Source organism: Stigmatopora argus, chromosome 19, assembly GCF_051989625.1.
Source record: "Stigmatopora argus isolate UIUO_Sarg chromosome 19, RoL_Sarg_1.0, whole genome shotgun sequence".
Classification (NCBI taxonomy): domain Eukaryota; kingdom Metazoa; phylum Chordata; class Actinopteri; order Syngnathiformes; family Syngnathidae; genus Stigmatopora; species Stigmatopora argus.
The window spans coordinates 7,522,131-7,547,423 of NC_135405.1; the positions used below are offsets into that span (position 1 = coordinate 7,522,131).

The 25,293-nt window shown below is 37.7% G+C and overlaps 1 protein-coding gene across 2 annotated transcripts in view; it reads right to left on the reverse strand.

The window, feature by feature from the left end:
• The window catches only part of lama2 (laminin, alpha 2), a 118,037-nt gene that overhangs the window by 17,367 nt on the left and 75,377 nt on the right, over nucleotides 1-25,293 (reverse strand). Inside the window, exons 35-59 of one of the 2 annotated variants that reach the window (XM_077586783.1) lie at nucleotides 24,878-24,964; nucleotides 24,550-24,605; nucleotides 22,115-22,257; nucleotides 21,866-21,964; nucleotides 20,357-20,468; nucleotides 18,164-18,326; nucleotides 16,286-16,364; nucleotides 16,084-16,215; nucleotides 14,919-15,035; nucleotides 14,661-14,824; nucleotides 14,439-14,577; nucleotides 13,263-13,365; nucleotides 12,862-12,978; nucleotides 12,296-12,478; nucleotides 11,093-11,247; nucleotides 10,872-11,015; nucleotides 8,502-8,635; nucleotides 6,880-7,039; nucleotides 6,679-6,803; nucleotides 5,785-5,947; nucleotides 5,480-5,624; nucleotides 5,234-5,372; nucleotides 3,851-3,971; nucleotides 3,143-3,298; nucleotides 2,311-2,361 (exon numbers count right to left, since the gene is read on the reverse strand). In XM_077586783.1, coding sequence (XP_077442909.1) covers nucleotides 2,311-2,361; nucleotides 3,143-3,298; nucleotides 3,851-3,971; nucleotides 5,234-5,372; nucleotides 5,480-5,624; nucleotides 5,785-5,947; nucleotides 6,679-6,803; nucleotides 6,880-7,039; nucleotides 8,502-8,635; nucleotides 10,872-11,015; nucleotides 11,093-11,247; nucleotides 12,296-12,478; nucleotides 12,862-12,978; nucleotides 13,263-13,365; nucleotides 14,439-14,577; nucleotides 14,661-14,824; nucleotides 14,919-15,035; nucleotides 16,084-16,215; nucleotides 16,286-16,364; nucleotides 18,164-18,326; nucleotides 20,357-20,468; nucleotides 21,866-21,964; nucleotides 22,115-22,257; nucleotides 24,550-24,605; nucleotides 24,878-24,964 — 3,187 coding nt within the window. Of the gene's footprint in view, nucleotides 1-2,310; nucleotides 2,362-3,142; nucleotides 3,299-3,850; nucleotides 3,972-5,233; nucleotides 5,373-5,479; nucleotides 5,625-5,784; nucleotides 5,948-6,678; nucleotides 6,804-6,879; nucleotides 7,040-8,501; nucleotides 8,636-10,871; nucleotides 11,016-11,092; nucleotides 11,248-12,295; nucleotides 12,479-12,861; nucleotides 12,979-13,262; nucleotides 13,366-14,438; nucleotides 14,578-14,660; nucleotides 14,825-14,918; nucleotides 15,036-16,083; nucleotides 16,216-16,285; nucleotides 16,365-18,163; nucleotides 18,327-20,356; nucleotides 20,469-21,865; nucleotides 21,965-22,114; nucleotides 22,258-24,411; nucleotides 24,606-24,877; nucleotides 24,965-25,293 lie in introns of both variants that reach the window. The other variant, XM_077586781.1, reaches the window with a different exon arrangement.

The following is a 25,293-nucleotide window of genomic DNA, read 5'->3' on the forward strand; positions in this document are numbered from 1 at the left end:
GAAAATAAACCAGACCTAGAAGTGTGTTCAACCTTTGTGGAGGAGCAAATACGAGAAGAATGATTGCAAACATGTGTGGACAAAGTTGGCAGGTTGGAGAGAGTGAAAGTTCAAGAGCAGAGAAAAGCTGCAAAAGGGGAAAGTGGAGTTGATTGTGGCTCTACGAACAGAAATCGGAGAGGTGGAGAAAGCAGGGAGGAAAGGATAACAAGAGATGAGAGGAACGCTGAGGAGAGGATAATCGGGGGACGAGATGAGAGGGCAGAGAGCAGAACAGCGAGAGAGAGAGAGAGAGAAGATGAAGGGAGGAGAGAAAGAGACAGACAGAAAGGTGTTAGAGAGCAGCGGTGCAAGGTCAGCCTCATTTGAATTTTAATTCACTGTGTGCCACAGGGCGAAGTGAGAGACAATTTACCACTTGAAAATGGAATTTCAATTTGAGGTCGGGGGACAAATTGAACCGAGATGTAGCTACAACATGGCACTGGCTGTGCTGCCTTCACACACACATACACACACATAAATAGAGCATCACTTGTCACATTCAGACAAAAGACTCACTCTTTCCACACATGATCTGTCTTGTACATTTGCACAGTGAGTGGAGGACACATGTACACACAAGCATGAAATCAAACACTGACATGCTTGAGGAAAGCTGCACACTAACCACATTTGCAGGAAAGATTTGAACACTCAGTGCTGTCTTTCACATTTGACACCTTCTAAAAAGCTTCTGAATTCAACTCAACTTTATGTATGGGGCACTTTAAATAACAAGTGGGGTTGTCACAAAGTGCTGTCTGGTACAACGCTCGTCTCTTTTGGTTAGCGCTAAGTAGAATGCTCCCTTTGACCACGGATGGGTATTGAAAAATACAAGAGATATCCATTGAGAAGTAAGTATCACTGAAGCTTGCTTTATCCATTGAGAAATCGGGTAGTATAGTGCACAGCAGACTTTTGTATGGTCCTGGGTGCATCATATGTTCAAAATTCTATATTTCTTATCCTTTTTAGGGTTGAAAAAAAGAGTTAATAGAGAAAAAAACCTAAATGTCTTCTGATTCCGCACCAAAAAGTATATAAAATAGCTGTTAGACCTAAAACAATAACAATGAGGAGTCACTATGATTGTCTAGAAAGATCATATACCCTCTTCGTCTTGTTTATAGCTTTTCTGTTTCACAATATGCAGGTATCCCAACTGTCTTTGTAACATTCCTTTGTTATTTTTGCTCGTTATTTTTGCTTCCTTACCAAACTTATACAGTATTTTCTTTTCCAAAAGCATAACACCCTTGCAAAGCTTTCCTTTGACCTCTAAATACCCTCCATCTTCCCTTTCTTGTTGTCTCTCTTCTGCTCTGTCCCACTTTTACACGCCCATTAGTCAGGGCCAAGTTGAGTTGATGGTGTTCTTAACCTCGCTTAACCTTATCTGTGCGCGCACTCGCACATGCAAGCGCACACTCACATGCAAGCGCACACTCACATGCAAGCGCACACTCATGCAAGCGCACACTCACATGCAAGCGCACACTCACATGCAAGCGCACACTCACACACTGGTTCTTCCAACATTACTAGAAAAAATAGATTCATGCTTTCAAAAAACAGTAATGATGGATAAACCATTCCTTTGTTCTCCGACTAACGGAACTACACACTTACAAACTTTACATCAGCTAAAGTACATATTAACCTACGATTGTTAGATTAACTTTAAGGATACATGCAAACAAAAATATGATGTAGAAATCCAGCATAATCGATATTTACTGCATGAATTATGGTACTACTATAGATTAAAAATATCTGTGTCCTGTTAAAAAGCGGAATTTATAATACCCCAAACATCATTATCCCTTTATCATTGTCTCCTAAAACACATTTTAGGTGCATCGTAACACCTAAGAAGCAATTATGAATACAGAATTTGTGTTGACACCAATCAAAAAATTCACAGTAGAGATAAAATGGTGATGGTTTGGTGCACAATCACTTGTGCGAATACAGTATAATGAGCACTGTCGACAGCCGAGTGAAACCTCATTAGGCAATGAAATTGCAACAAGGGTGAAGTCATACACTCAGCTTAATAGCCAGTGGTTTGTGTTTGCGCACGCACACACGCACGCTTATGTGCATGTGTATGCGATTATTGGCATCCGTGTCCAACTCATGTTTCAGAAAAATGGTCCATTTGCCCACAAATGCAAATTTCATTAAAACGCACTCATGAATTCACTTAGGGAAAGTGTGTGTATGTTTAGTCGAATACATGCGTGTACTATGTAATAAACTCACCTCGCCTGATTGTCTGCGTTTCCTCTTAGAGATGACATTTCTGTTACGGACCTGTCATGGATTGCATTGTTTAGTTTTCTAAATATACCTTAACATGAAAAATAAATTCATATATAGTATTAGTATGGCATCATAAGACTGGCACCATATAATTGTACAAGTATTTCAACCATTCATATCCACACTTTAAATCAGCATGATAAACACATTTACTGCAATTTAATGACCTGTTCGTGTGAGCAGTAGTAGTAGAATAGTACATTAAAAAATCTCGGCTTCTTTGAATGCAAGTTTTATAGTGGTGACAGTTCGACCCTTGGGGAAATTACTTCATGAACTTCATATATTTATAAGGTATGTTAGTCTTATGAAATGTTTGCTATAGCAATATTTACAGCATCAATATTTGTGTCATATGTCATTTTGCAAATCTCCAGGATTGAAAAAATTATCTATATCTCTATCTATACCAGTATCAATATCTCTATATATACCAGTATCAATATCTCTATCTCTATCTATACCAGTATCAATATCTCTATCTCTATCTATACCAGTATCAATATCTATATCTCTATCTATACCAGTATCCATATCTATACCTATACCAGTATCTACACCTATACCAGTATCTATACCTATACCAGTATCTACACCTATACCAGTATCTACATATATACCAGTATCTACACCTATACCAGTATCTACACCTATACCAGTATCTACACCTATACCAGTATCTACATCTATACCAGTATCTACATCTATACCAGTATCTACATCGACATCTATAATCTATATCTATATCTATAAATAAACCAATTTTGCTTACCTGTTGGTCAATAGGCGGTGGCCCACCCACTGCCAAGAGCAGAGTGCCAGTATCCACCATGGTACTGAATGACAGGCTGATTTCACTCCCGACCGCCAAGGTTAGACCACTGAGCTCCACGTATCCTGGTTTGGTGAAGCTCACTGTGTACAGGTTCTATGAAATAATGTAATACATATTAGAAAAATGTTTCACTACAAGTATGATTGCAAAGCCAACTTGACAACCTTCGAAACATATGCAGTAAGGACGGTGCGCCCCCCTTTTTAACACACAAGCGTGGGCTTTTCAACTCTTTTGTACATTGACAATGGCTGCCTGAGTGTATAAATAAATTCTATCAGTGACTAGAAACCCCAATGAATGCTTTAAATGACTTTGAGTAACTCCACTATAGTCAGGGTAGTGTACAGTATTTGTGCCAGCAGGAATTAATGATTATAATAATGAATAACATCGAAGCATTAGAATTTATTTAACAACGTAGTGCTGACTTTTTCAAATAACAAATGTTAGGATCTGGATGTGGCTTTTTTAAAAACATGTAAACAGAGATGAAAAAAGTCACAAAATGTTATTTGGAAAATAGATCATACACACGTTCTATTCTCCATTGTTTCCCGTCAAAAAACACGTTATTGTACATAGGGTAACAGCTACCAAATACATCTAAAGTAGTGTGGTTAAATAAGAGGTGAGATGTCTTACCTCTACATTACATCCTTTTGTAACCCCCGTGTAATCGGAACTACTGAGGAGATTATATGGAGTCCGAGATACTTCAATCTCACGAAGGCAGCCAACATAGCGCTTCAGTGTAATCTCTGGCCTAAAAAGACATTACAATCATCAGGATTTCCAATATCTTAAAAGTCCAAAGTAATAGGATCATGTATTCATTAGTATTGCAGCCTGAAACGCTTCACAGTGGATGATCAACTTTGAACTGATATCAGAGTGAGCATAATCAGAATATGGCATTTGTCCTTGTTATTAAAAATGGGGAATGATTAGGCCTCTTTATGTATTTGCTTTGGATTTGAGTCCAGTTCATGTTGATGGCAACCTATTTTAACAATGTAATGTACTCTTTATTGTGAATACAATTTTGCAATTGCATTAGCACAGTTTGATGTCACAGAGAACCCGAGTTAGAAATCCATTCAAAAATATATTTGAATTATCATGATGCCAAATATGACCAATCTCAAACTCCACATTGTTGCTGCTGTAAGAACAAATGACACTTCCAGGTGTATAAAGAGCAGAACAAGTGATTTCCAACTGCTGTGTGGAAGAGCAACAGCCATTATGGACCTATAAACACACATGCACGCACAAATTGTGGCCTAAATGGCACTTCAGCATCAGTTGGGCCAGCGTCATGCAGAGAGCAATTTACAGTTACAATTGCTGGAAAAGGCAAATTTGTATTATTTTCCCCTTTATTCCATGCTGGTAAGAAAACACACAATATTAGCACATTAGCAAACATATTTCACTGTAAACAAATAGATGTAGATTTGTTCTAAAATTGTACAATTAGCAGAGTTAAATAGGGTTATTCAGCCAAAGTTGAAGCTTTTATTAAATTAAAGACATCTCACTTCATTCATGCTCAAAGAAGGTAAATTTGGGTTACAGGATTTTATTATTATTATTTATTTTATGTATTCTCAAAGCTTCAGATGGTTCTGCTTACAAAAGCATGCTCAAACACACATTCAGTATGCAAACCTTGAAGTGAAAGAAGAGAAAAATAAATCATCAACTCCCAACCTCATAAATGGAATTTATTGCCCAATTCTGCCAGACCTTTTATGATATTTAACTTGTAATAAACTTTAAAGATGAATTTTCACATAGTGCCCTGTGGTTAAAGTACACCAAACCTTTAAATAAATGAAAGCATCATCATGCTCCTATGAGGTGAAACTAGGATAAAATATAAAATGTCTATATGAAATGTCTTTGTCAATCAAGAAGTTTAGATTGATTACTATCATTAGAAACAATATAAACATATCATAATATGTGTTCTACTACAACCACTCCACTCAGGCCTTAGCTATACTAACAGCACTGAATTACCTGTAGTTTCCAATGGTTGGCAGACCTCCAAAATAAATGCTCTGCTTCTCCTTGAGGTTCAGACCAGTGGCTGTCCCTAAAGATGTGGCCACGATCTTCTCTTCAGCACCGGTGTCAATGTCCACGATAGTAACTGTGGCTATAAAAAGAATTCACAAAGCCAACAGAAGCAAAACAGCAGACAAGTGCCGTTTTAGGAACAGTAAAATGTGACTTATCTTATGTAACCGTCAGAGTTGTGTTTACCTTGCTTCTTGTTGCGAGACATGGTGAGGGATTTCCAGTGTCCATCGTTTTGACGGTGTGCTGATATGGCATTTCCGACTCCTGATCCTAAATCGAAGTTTATCTTCACCTTGCCCCCAGTTAACTCCAAAGACATAAAGTCCTTCTAAAAAGTGAGTAAAGTTGGAGAAAAGAAGCATTGAGGAACATTTATGTAGAAGTATATGTGAATGATATTGTTTTAAAAATATGAAAAGATTGCGTAAAATTACAGGATACAAGCACATGATTCTATTATCTTGTATTGTCATATTTAGTTTCAATACCATATCTTCAGTTGCCAGATACATAAGCAGTGCATCCGATGCAAATGTTCGGAACTTGAATTGAACACTGGAAACATTCGGGTTCCATCTTGTGGGTCGTTCCACTGCGGCGTAGCCCTCTCCGTCCAGCTGGACAGTTCCTTCGCCATTTGATGCCTGGGGGCTAACAAACAGATAAAACATGAAATCCTGTTAAATAGCAGAAGGAATAACTTTTTCTAAATTATATATGCTTCTTTGTGACCTATTTTATCAATCAGCGTTATTTTTTAAGTTTTGCATGAAAGCAAATTTTAGTGTCTGGTATATGAAAGATGAGTATAATATATGAACGACAACGTAACACTTGGTTTGATTGGTAAAGACGTTTGTGATCAATCAGATTTCCAGTCGTCCATATCCATATCTTTCAAAATTTTGTGAAATTTAGGCAGTCCAACTCATAGACGTGTGCTTTATAACCCGGAAATTACGGTGAACACATATTTTACTATGTAGTAGCAAGGTGTACTCGGACGTTTGGTCGCCCGGACGTTTGGTCGCCCGGACGTTTGGTCGCCCGGACGTTTGGTCGCCCGGACGTTTGGTCGCCCGGACGTTTGGTCGCCCGGACGTTTGGTCGCCGGACGTTTGACAACATGACAGAGAGTTTACTGTTGAAACCAGCTCTCAAAATTATATTCATGAGAGAGAGAGAGATTAATATCTAAATATCTACTGTTGAAACCAGCTCTCAAAATTATATTCACCCGGGCGACCAAACGTCCGGCGACCAAACGTCCGGGCAACCAAACGTCCGGTCACGGTAGCAAGGTCATACTGTAATTTCGACTACTATACAACTCATATTAACAGAGTAGAATAACGTTTCTGGTCATGCGTGTGCTTTCATACCTGACAACACATCCTTTACAGTCTCCCTGCCTATCCCTATAGTTCCAAAGTCCAACTGGTTTTCCATCCAGGAAGGTTTCTCCCATGCAGCCAGTGAATGTTGTTGTCCTCACAGCATCCGCTTTCTAGAAGAAAAACGACAATGGCGATAAAGATACAAGTTTACAGCCCCTCTAAACTAAAAAAAGAATTGAACTTTACTTTAATCGTGCCGAGGATCCCGCCAACAAACAAATAAGCGTTCGTGTCCACGTCCAGGATGGTGTAAGTCACAGGCGAGTTTGCACTGTTTGGAGTTGGAACCATGCCGGCCCTAGGCCCTTCAAGCGGGTACACTAATATGGTACCGTTCAATCCGTTACTGTGGGAGCAGACAGACAGAAATTAGGAGGTAATTTTATTTGCCAGTGCATATTTCCTGGAGGACATTTACGACTGCGCGTGTTCTGTCAAAAGAAATCAAGCTTTATGAACTGGCAAAGTAAAATGATGAATGAGGGAAAGTGATTGCGGAGACAGGTTTGCAACAGGCGGGACCTCGGAGACGTACAGTGAAATTGATCTGCCACCTTGAATTTGTTGTTTCATCCTGCCCAACAGTTGGGGAACGTAAAGTCAAAGTCCCCGTACACCACTATCTCCTTCTTTACTGAGGGAATGTGCAAGAGAAAGATGGCACTCTATGTTATGTAAGAGCCAGAGGCAGACAAAACTGCTAATGCTAGATTTCCCCAAGTGAAACAATGTGGTTTAGCCAATTGCATTTAAAAAAAAATGGTTGCCTGTTGGTCTTTTAGGTTTTATTTACTTTCTATTTCTGGTAGTGTGACTGGGTCATTAGACATAAGAATTAACCAAGAGAAAAATGTATTCTAAACATAATACTGGACTAAAAACTGGATTTTCAGGAAACACCTTAATTATGATATAGAGCACAGGTGTCAAAGTGGCGGCCCAGGGGCCAAATCTGGCCCACCGCATCATTTTGTGCGGCCCGAGAAAGTAAATCATGAGTGCTGACTTTCTGTTTTAGGATCAAATTAAAATGAAGAGTATAGATGTATATCAAATTTCCTGATTTTCCCCCTTTTAAATCAATAATTGTAATTTTTTAATCATTTTTTTCAGTTTTTTAGTTCAAAAATCATTTTGTAAAATCTAAAAATATATTTAAAAAAAGCTAAAATAAACATTGTTTTAGATCTATAAAAAACTTAATATTCAGGGATTTTAATCTTGGTAGTCCTTTTAATCAATTTATTTAAAAAAATCTAAATATTATATCTAAAATGGTCCGGCCCACATAAAATAGAGTTGACGTTAATGCGGCCCATCAACCAACCAGAGTCTGACACCCGTGATATACATGATTATGAAATACAGTACAGTGTACTGTTAATATTGTACTTGAAAAGAAAATTCCAATATATCAATTTTCATGCTTGTGCTTTGCTGTTGCCTTTATAAAGTTTTCAAATATTAGTATTTCTGAACTTCTGCAATCTTTAGATACAATATTTACATATGTCTTTTATCTGATGTCTAAAAGCGGAATTTAATGATTCCGTATCTCTACATCTGTCACAAGATGGTAACCTGAGAATTAATTGGGTGGTTCTGTCTCTTGATGTTTGCTATGATATGTTGTTTTGCTAGGTCAAATCCAATTTGCTTATTCACACATATGCTGCTTTTCAAAAGAGTAATGAGCAGTTTTTATGTACTGTTGTTATAAATATGTTGTCCTCATCAAAGGAAAAAGGATCTGGTCATAACGGTATTTGCCTATTATACAGTAAGCAGACAGTATGCGCAACTCTTACCGATAAGCTTCTATTCTGTGCCAGTTCCCGTCATTGATGGTGAGATGAGGATATTCTACCCGTCCCACACCTGAACCCACATCCCAAAGAAAGTACACTTTGCCTTTTCGCATCTCCAAAGCCAGGAAATCAACCTGAAATACAGATTGACAAGCAAGCCATCATTTTCTGCAATATGACAAACAATAGACAACATGGCTTCCACTTGTGTGGACATCACATCTTTGGTTGTCAAAGACTGCAATGTTAAATTTTGGACTACAAGGGCCTGGCGTCCACTTATGATGTGGACATCATATTTCTCAGAAACTACAAAAGATAATTCTTTGTTTTTACACTCATTAGGTTCCAATTAGCCTAAATATCAAAGAGAAAATAAAAATGTATGCCTTACAGGAGTCTGGTTTTTAGGAGATTAAGTTTGGAATATTTTTGAGAAGGTAGGAGGTTGTGGGGTACAAATAACAGTTGAAGAAATTATTATATAATATAGATTTTTTTGGGCACACTCATGATGTTTGCCAATATTACGGTCTGCCACAATTTGAATTGATAAAAATCTTGAGCCCTGGACCAGTTATTTGTGCTAATTTGAAATGTTAAGTTGTATAAACTTGATACTGTTGTATACTGCTTATTTCAAATTTTGAGTTTTCTTAAATAGGTAGACTGGAAATTTCAAGTTCTCTCATTTGTTTGTTTGTTTTTTATAGTTAAGTTAAAAGGTGACACTTGGAGATTGCATTATTAACAAAAAGTAATGACACATATTTATTTTTCATCAAGGAAATGTATCTGAGAATGAAGTGAAATTCAATTTAACAGGCATACAGTATGTAAACTTCCAGAGTTGACTTAAATGCCTAAACTGAGTCAGTGAAGGGGGAAGAATGTTAAGTCCAGTGATTCTTTAAGCGGATTTTCTCTGTTTTGTAGTTTGATTAATTTTGTTTTTATTACGGATGAGCCGTGAAAAATAAAAAATAAAAAATAAGAGGCTTTGGAGCATACACCCTCATCTACAGTAAACGCCACTGAAGAATAACGCTTACACTCAGCATTATTATTCATATAGCATTATGCACGGTTAGAGATTATTAGGGAGTCAAATTTGAAGACGCAGACTCCCATTTACACACGCCCTCTTATCTCTGTCGTCCCCCCAAGAGCAACGGCCATTATTCATTAGTGCAGATCACAGGGCCGCACCGTTGCTATTCATCCAGCATTACACACTATTAGTGCATGTGTACACGCACACAAATGCAGTGTGTCTATTCATGCGGAATGTTTCACTTAGGGTGAATTTTAGTGAAGCATACACACAAACAACTTGTAAACAGCGCTCAAATCAGCCCAGTCAAATGTAGCAAGGCTCTGATTTCTCAGGGGAAATCAACTTAAAGAGCGGATAGCAACCGAAAGCTGTTAATTGTCAAGAATTGTTTGTCCAAAGTTAAACTTAAGGATGCATACACTTATAAGCACATTTTGGCATCAAAACAAAATAAAATCACAATATCCCAATCAAGGCTATGAACCACAACGATACAATTTTCTACATGATAACATTCATTCACTCATTCTTCGGACTACTTTTTGTTACGAGGATCACCAGGGTGCTAAAGCTTAACTCACAGGTGTCAAAGTGGCGGCCCGGGGGCCAAATCTGGCCCGCCGCATCATTTTGTGTGGCCCGGGAATATAAATCATGAGTGGCGACTTTCCGTTTTAGGATCAAATTAAAATGATAGATATAGATGTATATTAAATTTCCTGAGTTTCCCCCTTTTAAATCAATAATTGAAATTTTTTATCCATTTTTTTCTGTTTTTAGTTCAAAAATCATTGTGTAAAATCTAAAAATATATAAAAATATTTTCTATTTTCCACTTTAATATGGAATATAAAGATTTTTTTAAAAAAGATTTTCCCTTACTAAGAAAAAAAGCTCAAATAAACACTTTTTCCATAAAAAATTGAATATTCAGGGCTTTTGATCCAGTTATTTTAATCCATTTATAAAAAAAAAACTATCTAAATATTATATCTAAAATGGTCCGGCCTACATGAAATCGAGTTGACGTTAATCATCTCATCTGACGCCCTCAACTGGTCACTAAACATTCGCAGTGATGATACGAGGTAAAAAGTGAGTGCTGCAATCGCATTTGTTTTGTTAATAGAGTCTTAATTTGAATTGAATATTCTGGGATTTGCTGTCGCAAGGAAAGCGCTCACTTTCTGGCAATAACATCAATCAAAAAAAGTCACCCTTGTCTTGAAGCGAACAGTGTAAACGCCTGAAATACATAATATTTTGGTCATGTTATGAAATGCTTTGAGGGACAATCATTTGTTACTACTCACATATTTGGCAGAACCAAGGTAGAAGAGCAGATTATCGGGCGTAGTGGTTTTGACGTGAAGAATGATGGTGTTATACCTGCCCTTCCTGATGTCGGGGCGATAGCTTCGGAGACAGTCGCCACCGGACGACACTGACACTTTGATCTAAAGAGATAGCCCAAGGTCAAAATCTCAACGGAAAGCCTGAGTGGTTTCCTAAAAGGTTCTCCTGTGTTCCTTACGGAGTTGGCCTGTTTCCTGGCTTGGTTGATCAGTTCCTTTATCTGTGAGATATTTCGCCTCAAGTTGTCCTCCAGCTTTTTGATAGGCTTCAGCTTCTCCAACAGCCTATCAGTTTCGTCCTCTAAATCCTTGACTTTGGCACCAGCCGCGTGGACTGAGTGAAGAGACAATGTAGTTTTTGACACTCAATGAACGACATCATCATATAGGCTAAAAGAACTTAAACACTTGAGAGAGGATGTGCACGGCGTGGAGAGGGGGGTGATTTTGAAAGCAGCTGAATCACTCAGTCATTGATTTAACACAGAGGACGACAAGAAGATAAATAAAGAGCAAGAGAGGTGGAAGGACAGAAAGAGAAAGAGGCAATCAATTAGTGTAGCTCAGCTCGGCATTCAAAGAGAAGCTTGTCTATACTATTTATTCAAATAGCCAAACTGAATTGAGTTCCATGCTTTGCAGTTTGTAGTTTACACGAGAGCCCATGCGGGAGCACAGCTGAGGCATTTTTCTTATTATGAGTGGCAATTGTGACTTAAAAGCTTCAAAATAAGCTGCTACAAAGAATAGATGGTGCTCCAATACACTGGTTCGAATCAAATGAATACAAATTGGGCCAATTTAAAATAATGTTTGAGAAAGCTTGCAGACATCAGACATGTAGAATGGTATTGTGGCACCATTGATTGTTGATGTTAAAGTAAAATGGACATACATACTTATAGCTGTGGGAATAAAAGACAAAGAGACAAAAAAAATTGATAAGGTTAATGGGCTCATAATTTACCACATATAGCCATATTGTAAAAATGATCTTTTAACAGCAAAATATGTTTTAACATGCATTACTTCTCTTGTGAATTCGTTTTTAGGTGCTTTTCTTGCCATAAAACTAAAATCCTACGCCAAACTATTGCTTTAATGTAGTAATGCATAATGACAGAAGAAATCAAACTTTACCATGAACCTTAACTTTGTGATTGATTTTTTTTTTCTTGTTTATACTCATGGATACTTTTGGTAAATTGTAATCCAAAAATCTGAGCAACTAGAGACTAAATGCATTTTAGCTTCATCATTTTTGTTGAAATAAAAAATATATATGTTCAATTCTTTCACGTTCTGGTCGAAATTTAATCAAAGTCAATTCCAATTGATTACATGTGTAGCAAGACTCAGCACCCTCCAAAAAAGATATTTACTGTTTTTTTCTGGGTCCTGGATCATCTGATTGGCTGTGCTGACTGTATCGGCCAGCTGGCTGAAGTTCCTTTGTATGTCGTTGACCTGAAGGTTCAAAGCCGCGAGGCGTTCAAGAACATCGATGGCTGTCACGTTGGCCTCTGCGGCCATGATCTTTGTTGCCGCCAGCTTGGCTGCGGTATCTAACAGATGACAAAAATCGAGATATTTTCTTAAGACTGGAAAAAGGACATCAAGACAATCCATGTCTTATATTTGAAATGATTATATTGTAGATAAACATTTCTAGTCCCAGAAGACGAACAATATCTGCTCTAGTTTTTCCAAAGAAAAGTCAACTCTCAAAGTGATTTGAACTTAAAAAAAGAAAAGGTCACACTGTGCATATGGAGTTTGGATGTGTTCCAGTAGTTTTATCTGATTGTTAATCCATCTTTGTGGATCATATCGGCTGGGCAACCTCTATACCTATGTCAAATTGAGTTTAGAAGAGCAGCTGAGCTCCATTCATGCTTTTATTGATTTCTCTCTCTCTTTCTCGCTCAGACGCAGTGTGTAGTCATACCATTGGGGATAGCGTTGAGAGTTGTCATGCTTCCGTTGACAGATTTGAGCAGGTCTTTGGTTCGGTCTCTAGCAGATTTAACTCTACCCTTCAGTCCGGACACAGTCGCAGCATTGTCTACAGTACAAAAACAGAGAAAAGGCAGCATGACATAAAAGAGTCACTTATTTTATGTAAATCTTAATGCCTGTGAAACATTTAAAATGCCTTCTTTCATCTTTTGTACTAAGGGTATAATAAAATGGATACCCGTTTTTTTCTATTGAAAAAATGAGGTGCTTAATTTTAACTAACAGAACTGGTGACTGACTAGGGTTATAGTATTTCAAGGATATTCTCTATTTGGAGGGAACAGGCTTTTTGTTCAATACTGCCAAGTTGCATATAGACACACAGATTACCTTTGACATCATTATAAAGTTGATTAGCCTGGTTAAGCAGCTTGAGACTCTTGTGAAGGGCACCTTCAGCTTCCTCCTTGACAGGGATCTCGGAGCCTAAAGCCTATACACATTGACACACACACACAAGGACAGGTAAAATAGAAAAATCAGTGACAAAGAACACTTCAGAATTTAGGAGGGTTTTCATCGCACATACAAAAGGTGAAATCATTTGCATATCACCGTTCTGCTGTCAGATTGATCACTTTGCATTGCTAAATGACGCTTTTCAAATGACATGATCACCTCTTTACACAATTTACCTTGTCATATTTCAACTTTTACTTCCCTTTTCGTCAAGCCTGATTTTTGGCGATGGACAATGAACACGAAAGAAAAAACAGGAGAGACAATTTGAATCAATGAAAAGCTAGGCTGACCAAAATGGGACTAAATGTATCTAATTAAAAATTGGTTATGTACATTGACATTAAATGGTAGTAATGTGTAAACAACACTCTACTCTGTGTAAATGTAGATTTTGTTTGTTTGTTTTCTCTTTTGCTCTAGTGTAATTTATCAGCAATGCAAAATATCGTTACAGATCTTTCATAGTTTTGTGATTTTTTTTTTTTTTGCCTGTGATAAGATATCTGCAAAGAATTCTATAATTGCAATATTGTGTTTTTGGATTGGAATATTTATTCATTCATTTATTTTTAACACTGCTCACCCACCGAGCGGTAAATTTTTTCGTAGTGGGATTTTTTAATTTATTTTTTTACCTCTGGAATGTATTTTATCTTTTTCTTCCATAGTTGCCAACAAAGGTAATTCATTTGAAAGTTTTATAAATCCAGAGAACCGTGATTTTAAAAAATAGCAATACTTTGTGGGCAAAGTGTGATACAATTACTGAAGTATGAAAAGGAAGAAGAATGATTGAAACAAAACTACAACATAACTGATGGAAGCTAAAACTACACAAATAAAATGAATGGTTATGGAACTGCTTTCAAAACAAAAACACACAAATGACAAAGCAGAACCTTACTTTTGTTGGTCCTTGTTAAGATTGTGAAGTTTTAACCACTCATAAATTGAACAGATTTGAATAGATACATTAAATATCGTATTTCATTTTTCCAAACTGAAAAATATTTCAACTTTAAATGTTACATCATTACTCCTTACCATTGCCAGAGCCTCCGATGCCCTCTGTTTGGCCGTCTTAGCCTCTTTCTCTGCCTCGTCAACATTCTTTTTGATGTTTGTGTATGCTTTGAAGGCAGCCGTTGCGTTGAAAGACAGATTTTTTGCTTCAGCCAAGATTCTGCAAGACCAGAACAAATACTGTGATATCAACATTTCTGCTTTTAAACATTCCATTTTCCATTACGACTCATAGTTAGTTACCCATCCAAAATTGCAGCAGACTCATTAAGCTGTTGGGCATGATCCTCAGCAGCACGCACACGATGAGCCAAGCCGCCGCCACTTAAACCGTCAGTCAGGTGTCGGACTTCGTGGTCCAACTGTTCATGAAGAGGACCGAGATCTTTTCTCATCTCTTCGGCGTCCTACAAGCATGACACAATACTCAAAAAGTCACACCAAGTACAACACCACTCTACAAAGGGTAAGACAATGTTCCTACAAAAACTTGTGTCATACCTCTAGGTCTTTATTGATGTTATCTGAAAGTTGGTTGGCGTCATTCAGAAGGGTTTCTCCTTCCTCCAGGACTTTTTGTGCTTCTTGTTTCACCCCGAGGACTGCTGCATGCTTCCTCTGTACGACAACAATTCAAAAGCATTCAATTGAACACACCAGTTAAAGTACCATTGGATTTTCCATTCAACATACAAGTATAAATACATGAATGTTCTGGCATATAGTCTAGTTTACATTATCCGAATTACATGAAAATGTATAAAGTATAAACTGAAATCATGGAGATCACGTCGCAAAATCAGACGTTTGATTCCTAAATTGTGGAAAAAGGTCCCTAAACATGTTAGAGTGATCCTCAATACTATGCCCTACACCCAGTTGGACATGAACAAGTCAGAAAATAAATAAATAATAATGAATCTAATATTTAAGACCGTTTTATGGGACTGAGAAAATCTTTATGCATTCACAACCCCTTATATAATGTTCAATGGAGGCTTAATATTTCATTGATGATGAAATCTTTGAGTCATGATAAAAACAAGCAAGAGCGGTAGTAGTTACAATAGCAATTAAAACATGTTGAAATATAAAATTGAAGGGAAAAAAAGCAAAAAACACTAACATCTTTTACAAAAAAAAAGAAAGTACACACTCTTAATTTAGTCCCCTTGGCACTAATAATGTCGACAGCTCCCTCAGCAGTCTTTCTCGTAGGTGGAAAATTAATTACACAACTTTAATTAACTATATGAAGCATATTACTGGAAAATTTCTATTTGGCTTTACACAGATAAAACAAAAGACCACTTGTGGAATAACTAACACTATTGTGAGAGACCACATGAGATAAAACAATATGAACTATCATGTATTTACTAAACATCCACCCACCCCTTCACGTTATTTATTCATTGCCTCATTATCAAAGCTTATCGTGACAAAGGTCGCAAGGGTGCTGGATCTTATCCCAAACGACAACAGCCAGCAGGCACGGTACACCCTTAATAGGGTTCCAGCCAATTGCAGGGCACTTGGAGACCAACAACAAAAACTCCACACCCTCAATCTCAGAACTGTGAGAAGGATGTGCTAACCACTTTGACACTGAGTGTTCCCATACCAAAAAAATTAAACAAAATATCTAACTTGAATAAACATGTACCTCCAAGAAGGTGAGGTTGGCTTGGTTGTGTCCAGCCAACAGGCCAGCCGCTCTGGTCTTCTCACGAGCTGAATAAAGAAGCTGTTGGGCTTCCTGAAGTTTACCTTCATGGTCAGACATCTTGCCTTTAATCTAGGAAAGTAAATACATCAATTTAATTCAGGACTGCTTAAACACAAGCTTGATAAATTGTGACTAGTACCTCTGCTTTAAGGTCTTCTGTAGCTTGATGAGGAATACCAAACAACCTCTTTACTTTTTGGAACAACTCCTCAGCAAGACTGGAAGGAAATTACAAGTAATTAGTTTTAAAATATGCATTACTTTTAAGTAAATGATCTAATCAACGTTTCAGACGGCATTAATAGACTGATACAAAATAGGCAGGAAACAAGATCATTATCGCATTGGTCTGAATTTATGATTATTTTTTTAAAAGGTGTATATGAATGGATCATAAATTAGATATCCTAATGACTATATGGAAGCCTTAATTACCTTTATAACAAGTCAATGATGTTTGGGCATGATCCAGTGATAAGCAGCTTTTTTTAGAGAGAATTCAATTGTGGTACATGTTGTAAAATGTGAGCAAATATTTATAAAATGCTGCCAAATATTCATGAGTTTTGGGAGCGTTGTAACCTTTGAAAAGTAGTTTTATGGACATTTGTATATTTATCACAGAGGCTCTGAATGCATGATTAACATTAACTGAGAGACAAAGAATTCAGCTTTCCCCAGTTGACGCCACTCAAAGGATTTGGCAGTTAAAGCAAGCACATGCAAGGTACAAATTATTGGACTTGGTAGAACATTAATGAAGTCTACGGGGGGACAGTGAGATGAAAACAAGATTAAAAATAAATATGTACTGTGATCATAGTAAGTAACTCTTTCCCGCATTTCATAGTGACTAGATACACTCGATGAAAGGCATTTACACCTAAATTTTTAGGCATTTCGCGAAAATTTATGTTTATTTTATTGTCTGTTTTGCTTGAACTCTGTACAGAAGGGTCCAGTTTCAAAGACAGTGACAAGGGCAATTCATCATTAGCCTTATTTTCCAAAAGCACTATCTCCCAATACAGTGTCCATCTTCTAGTCTTTCCTCCGTTCCCTCTATTCTCGTATCTCAGCATCGTTATGTCTGTGACTCCCCCTGCAGCCATAGTTTTAATTAACTTATCGACCTCGTCAACATTTAATGCGCTAAAGAGATAAAGTGAGAGAGGAAGACGGGTGGAGAAAGAGAGTAGATTACGGATCGAAAATACCAGAAAGGCTTCATCAGCAAAAAGTTGTGGCGTTTTCAGTGTGTAGCAGTTCTTCCATTGTTCACACGGATAATGAGCAGACATAGAGTCAAGCCCAAATTTTATTTCATTCATTGCTTTTATAATGATAGTAAATTAAAGCAATAAGAAGCAGTCATTATAATAATGTCCCTGGAATTAACAGCCTTAAAGTAGTTGTTATGGGACACTGGCTTCGGCTTGTTATAAGGATAATCGTATGTTTTAATTGCCATAGAAGCCAAAGATCAACCTACATTTTTATTTGTCAATAATAAAGTCAGGTAATCTATTTTTTTATCATACTCCCAAACCTACAATTAGGTTAGATTAACTTTTGTATTCTAATGTGTATGGTTGTTTGTCTAGATCACATGTGTCAAAGTGGCGGCCGGGGGGCCAAATCTGGCCCGCCGCATCATTTTGTGTGGCCCGGGAAAGGAAGTAAACAAGGGTATCTTGTTCCTGTTCCAATTCTATGATTTATAGTGTGATTGCTCAAGTTTGTATAGGGGTAACAAATTATAAACACTTTAAAAACGGTGGATAAATGAACGGTTTTGACACCCCACTGAAAATGAAATACGCTAGTGCCACAATCTAAAGTGTTAGAGATACTGATACCTGCAAGGTTATGTTATATTTTCATCAGCAAAAGACATTTGTGAAAATAATTTGGTGGAGAATTATGTATGAAAGTCTAATTTGATGTAGAAAAAAAGGTTTTCTCCAAATATCTAAATGAATGTATGTTGTGTGTTCGTATGTGGGTGTATTCATACTCCAATTCTTCCTCAGCAATAACTCGCTTCCCTCCCAGATGTCGTTTCCTCATCTCGGCTAACATGGCCTGAATTTCTTCCTTCATCTCCTTTACACTTTTTTCTGGCGTTCCGTCTTTGCGCGCCAGCATGCGGTTCAAATCATCAGCTTTGGACTGAAGGTCTGGAGAAAAAACAAAAACAAAGATATTGCAGATTGCATGGTATATATTAAATCCACATTAGAAACCTAAGAGCATGAAAAAATGTGAATACTATCTTTATGCGGTAATGTATTTTCCAGACTAGAACTTTTTTAAACACTTTTTTGCGACTGATACTCAAGTGCGACTTGTGAAGTGTGATTACACTCTTCATTGTCCATTATTTGGCTGGTGCGACTTATACTCAGATGTGACTTATAGTCCGACAAATACGCTAGTAATCGTGCCATTTTAAGAAAATCCAGGGTATTCTTCCATCAATTTGTCAAGTAAAATACTATAAAACAAAGTGGACAATGCAGTCCTAACATTTTATCGACACAGGATCAATTTCAATATCAGTCCAAGCTTTGGCATATCAGACGATTTACATTTCTCTGTTGGAATAAAAGCCTATGAAATCCAAAGCTAATCAGTGATAAACTGTGTCAAATCCACTAAACAAGAATTGATTTGATGCATGAAAAAATGTCGGTATGTTAACGAGGTTTGCATCAGGTTTCCCCCCGGAAAAGAATGACTTATCCATTACATAATGCATGTTTGTGTGCACTAGTGGCCCATTAATCTCTGCTATCGCCAAAGTTGATCTGATTAAAGCAAGTTGAAACTTTACACTGGTGGATGTGTGAAAGTTTTGGGGGGATATTTTTCGTGAAATGTAAACATGATGTGATTACAACTGAGACAGCGTCACAGCCATCAAAATAATGAACAGCTGTAGTGCATGTGTGTGTGCCTCTGAGTCTGCATGTCACAGCCATATAATTACATGTTGTGATTTAAAAGCCAATTAAACACTTAAAACGTGAATGGAATCATATTACGACATCCAGTAAACACATACATATACACTCAGAGTTTGAATAGTATTTCCTTGCCTCATTATCTCCAAGTGTGCGCATGAAGTTGTATTATTTGTGTACTTATACATCACTGTTTATGTACATTGCTTTTGACTCTGTATGTGTGTGTTTGATAGCCACTAATTGTTTGCCTAATTGCTACTCTCAATCATCCACTGAGAATCTACACACACTTCACACAAAGATTCACGCAGAGCCATAATCACACAGTGATCAGGCAAAGGGCCAGTGAGCTTGCAGATGCAAAACAGCGATAGCTTCATCACTTTCTTTGCACCCTAGACAAAATAATATTTTGCTATTGTAGTCAATTAAGCAGTAATCCAATTCTCAATCAGGTTTAAATATCAAAAGTATTATTTAGGAGGGTGATGAAAAAACGTGTGCGGTCGATTGGTCGCCGGTCTTTTGGTCGCTCGGACCGTGACAACAGGCGACCAAAAGAACGACGACCAAAAGACCGGCGACAAAACAAGGTACAACAACACGGTCTACGCATCAATAAAAGCCAACAATGGCCATGAGCAGTTTCACTGAGCCGACGTGTGAGCGTATGAGTTTGTATGTACGCCAGTCAGGGTCTTAACAAGTTCTCCAACAAAAAACAATAAAAGTCTGGGAAATTTGGAGCTTTTCTTTAGCCTAATAATTAATAGGGCTTTAAGTATGACTAAATAGTAATTCACAGTTTGTATTTAGGGAATTTGAACAACGATTTAAATGGTAATTATCAATAACCTTCCGGGCGACCAAAAGACCGGCGACCAAGAGATCGGCGACCAAAAGACCGGCGACCAATCGACCGTGTACCATGAAAAAAAGGGGTGTGAATATGCAATATGGAAACTTCTACGATGGCTACTGAGTGTAACAAAAGCAGTTGACTTATAAAATCATATCCATTTATTCTTGACAATCTTGAAGTAGAAAGCCCTTCCAGTTAGTGTATGTTGCTTTATTTTCCAATCCGATGAGCACAGCTGTTCTACTAGCTCTTATATGAGGGTGTGGGTATACCTAATAAGTGGTATAATATATCGCAATATGTACTAGACCGCGAGAATTGCAGTCAACAGAAGACTCAAACGGAATTACGTAAGCAAGGTGGTGTTCATCTGTCCTACCTTGAGTTCCCAACAGTGTGTCCCTAATGAACTTCTCCAGAATCTCAGCTCGCTTCTGGATTCTGTCAGAATCGTATTCCACTTGTTCTCCATCTGCAGATACCTTAGTTGCCTACACACAAGGCACGTACACACACACAAAAAGCAAACATGTTGAATAAATAAACAGGTTATTGACCTTTCACGTCAAATGCACAATGACACTACACTAGGGCTTTTAATATTTTAGTTGAACTGTTTTTTTTCTCTTTTTTCCAACTGACTTTTGTGATGATTGACAATATCCACTACACATGAAACATGAATTATGGTGAGGAAAACACAAGGTCATGCACTGAGATACACAATAACAGAAAGGGAATAAATCATTGATGAGTGTAGCCACACTCATACACACTATAAGCAGAGTAGTAATGTGTAATAATTGATATTTAAAAGGGCCTGTCATGTAAATAACTGATCAGATGGCTGACTGCCTGGCAATGTTCCCTCTAATTTTTTGTTTGTCTGGGCAGAAAGACAACCTCCCTGAGCACACGGAGTACCGGTGTGAGCAACATCATCATTGCTCGCTATGGGCACACACCAGTATCACACCTGCCATAAGCAGGTGCATGTCTACTACACATAAATGATTTAGTAATAATAAAATGTAATGATTAATATCTATGAATGGGCGGCCCGGCGGATGAGTGGTTCGCGCATCGGCCTCACAGCTAAAAAAAAAAAAAAAAGGGATTTTATTTTGTGCGCTCCATATGATTTGCTGTGCGCAGAGAAGACGAGAGTAGTGTGCAATTGCGCACGTGCGCAGCTTAGAGGGAAAATTGCTGCCTGGTTGTCTACAAGTCACTAAAATGTCGACAGCAATTGTATATTTAAACATATTTGGTAGTCTGGCCAACTTGTTTTTACTACGCTGACACTCGAACATCAAGATTTATAAATGCACGTTGGTCTTTAATAAACACTGGTCAAATAAATCCTAATGCAATCCTTTGTAAATTAAAGAAAAACATCTGTAAAAGTCGTGTTACACCATTACGGAAACTTGAAATTTTACTGAGCAGGTGTCTAGTAGTTGTGTCTAGTTATTTTATTCTTTTTTAGGATGATGCAGCCAATTTGGTCATTTAAAAAAATCATCTAAAATTATTACTTGTAGTATTTGCACGGGTGTAGTGAAGCCTAATTGTGTCACTACTCAGATGGCTATGGCTACACTATTCTCATGTCTACCAACACGCTGAGATGGTTGTTTTCATGCTGAGCCTCAGCCTGTCGTACAAGCACTCAGACTTGTTTAGTGAAATGTTCCTCACACTTACTTCAAGTAAGTGTCTTAAACTATGATCTCAGTCGGTGCCAAAGCCCATTTTCCGTGAGCCCATGATGAGTAAATAAAGACAAAAGGGATGGAAAGAAAGATAAGAAGCAAAAGGAAGGTAAACAAGTTGACAAAGCAGGACTGAAGTCTGGCCAAACACAAAAAAACAAATCCCTGTGTACCCTGCTATGGAGTTGGTCCATCTCAACAACCAGTGATCCCAGGTTGGAGTCAGCCAGCTGCAGTAATCTCTCCGGAGCTTTCTGAGGTGACAGCATGTGCTAGAGGAGAAATCAAGAGTGAGTCATTTGAAATAGGCAAATTTCAGGCTCAGGCTTTTAATCGTTGAGTTTCAAGAAATAAGAGTGCATATGGATGTAGATAAAAACAAACTTGGTGATGTTGATGGCATAGAAAGTACACATAGTTACCTTGAGTTCTTGGGTCCTGTTCTCGAAACGGTACAGGATCTTATAGGGTGGTGGCAGGGGTGTGGTCAGTGTGATGTCGGTAATGATGCGGTATAAGCGGTCCATATCGCTAATCAGCAAACCTGAGCACTCATCGTCACATGCTGTAGACACAAAAAATAATTGTGATCCGAGTCTTAGTCGAGATTCTATAAAAGATTGTCCTAAATATCGTCAGAAAGATCAGGAAGATGCAAAAATTGCAACAACAAAAAAATGCATGGGGAAAAAACTAAGAGAGAATAAATTCGAAATACTCTAGTGTGCTGATTGTATTACAAGAAAAACTCAAATCAAATCATTTATAATAAGCAGAGTATTGTAGTATGTTGTATACAGTTTAGAGAAACTATTTTTAATGACCTGATAATTGAATGTCAGGAAAAAAAATGGATAAGTTATCAACAATGTGTATGCATTGCTTCTCTGCGCTTAAAAGTACCTTTATTTTTAATGTTTTCCTTTTTAAGCCCTAGAGTTTATTTTTCATTGTTTCTTTGTCTGACACTCTATCTTAATCTTTAGGGACTTTCCACAGGAATATCAATTGCACACCTCCGTAAGTATGAGTGCACATAGAGCAGGGGTCATAAGCACACCTGTTATGAGCGCAGACCGCAAAGCTGAGAATGTACATTCTGTAAATTATGCATCAGGGGACTTATTCAAAAAAACCACAGTGCACTTTGCGTGCATGTGTGTAATGTTGATCTTTTTTTTCCTTTTCTTTCTGCAGCCAGAGGCTGATTTATTGCTGAAATTAAAATTTCTGACAGGGGAAATCTAAGATAAATTAAGCAGAAACAGTTTCTACTCTATCAATCTCTGACAGAACCGGAGCGTTCGCCAAGACACACACACACACACACACACACACACGCGCATGCACACCAACACGCATGTGCAGACTAAAAAAAATCTGAAAATGATTAACATTGTAGCAACCAATCGCTTATTTAATGAGATGAGTTTAAAAATCCCTTTGAATTGCAAAGGCAGAGTATTTAAATTTTAACAAAAGGCATCCACGTTAGCATACAACACAAAAAAAGCCACTTTCCAATTATCAGATCAGTTAATAAATTATCACATGCAATATTGAATAATCTAGTAACAACTACAAGCACATTAAAGATACATATGCCTAACATCTTTGTCCGTTTGCCTTGGCTGTTTTAGACTAGTTTTTTGTCTTCCCTGTTCCACCTCAAAGATTCAACTGTACTGAATGAAAAGGTAAAGTAAAACTACAAAATAAATAAATAAATAAAATGTCAATCTTGTTGAAAAGTCAAACAGTTTTAAACTTATCAAGACTTTATTATTCCGAGCCTCTAAGCGCAGGTCTTGGCTTTCAAAGGGCGAATGAAACCACATCTGATTGCCTCAGACCCATCAGGACTTGTTATTATGGTCTGGGGGACGACAGGGCAGCCGGTTTGGGGTCAAGCAGCAACAGCACAATTTCACAGCTAATGGGCGAACACACGCTAGGCACCTGAATGTGTCGAACAATCACCTCTGCCACATCCGGCAGCAATTTCTTATCAGGTTCTGTCTTACAAATTTCTTTCTCTACGATCCCTGGTGCACACACACCTACCTTAAGACATGCTAATGGAACCAAATTGGAACTATTATGATCGTACCAAGTTTAAATGAGCTCAAAATGACATTGAAATTATTGCTAAATGGCTGGAATTTGAATTCTGACGCAGGCCATGACTCTTTCTCCCTGGGTAGCCGGGTGAAAGCTGCTCATTTGTAGCTCGGCAAAATAATTGTGAAAAACGCAACATCAGGTGAATTGCTCGGTGGTCTACGCCAACAGAGAGAAGATTGGAGGGAAAGAAAAACAGGCAGGGGAGGACGCCTGTGGGTATACCACGTTGCAATTTGTGATTTTGTGTTGGTTTCTGCTGTTAGAAAGCAGTCAAAAAATCACGATTTTTAGTTTCAATTCCTTGATTTCAACTTAACGTTGAGTAAAAATGTACATTTGTACTCAGTCAATTTCTACAAATTTAAAAAATAAATGACTAAAGACTGAATACTTTTTTTTTCCATCTTTTGCAGACCCTCGTCATATTTGAATGGATTCATTTTAGTGCCGATATGTAAAAAATGATGTATTTTTATGAGTTACAAACATAGCCCAAATGATTGTTTGAATATATAAGAGTGACACAAAAATGCAGCAAAAATATGGATTAAAAGGTTATAACATTGTGTGTCAAATTGTGTGTATTAGTCCTTACAGATGATTCCAGATGGTCCACACACATGCCTTTCCATGCATTGATCACAAGATCTCCCAGACACTCCGACCATACACTGGCATTGGCCAGTGATCGGGTCGCATGGTCCAGGCAGCGACCCCCACAAGGAACACTTACATTCCTCGCATCGACCACCAGGCATCCGTGGGTTACCGTGGTAACCGGTGGAACACCTGTATGGGGAAAGGAAAGGTGGGAAGTTAAACGATAAGGCAGACAATTATGTCATTTTGGATCCATTACATCAAGAAAGCAAATTCTCAAAAAACTGATTGCAACAAGTGTAGCTTTATTGTGGCTAAAATTTGTAAATGTATGCATAATTCATTTATGGCTATTGCACGTGCCACTGTAACATGTACATAATTAAAATCCCATTCTCTGTAATTGCGCCATTTTCAAAAAAAATGTCTCATAAATGCAATGTAGAAAATTTGTTTCAGACCTTTCACAGTATTTTCCCTCGTAGCCCTCCGGACAGGCCGTGCAACGGTAGTCATCATAACCTTCTGAGATGCACAATGGACTAAAACTAGGAATAGAGAATTATTAAGTGTACAATATCAACATGGAATAACAGCAAAGTCAATTAAGTGCTGAAGGTATTACTGACATAGTGGAGCAAGGCTAACTTGTCATTAAAAACATCATTAAAGTAGTATGTATCATTAAAATGTGTCCAAAAAATGGCCCATATCATGTGTACCAGCAGATTTCGGGAAAAGGCAAACTACACTATTAGTCTGGTCGACAGTCAGTCGCAGTGCACAAATGGAGGCAGACAAACATTTTCACTGACAATCACACCACCAACAACTAGGAATCAATTCCACCCTGCCCGCAACGAAGTCAGCATAATCT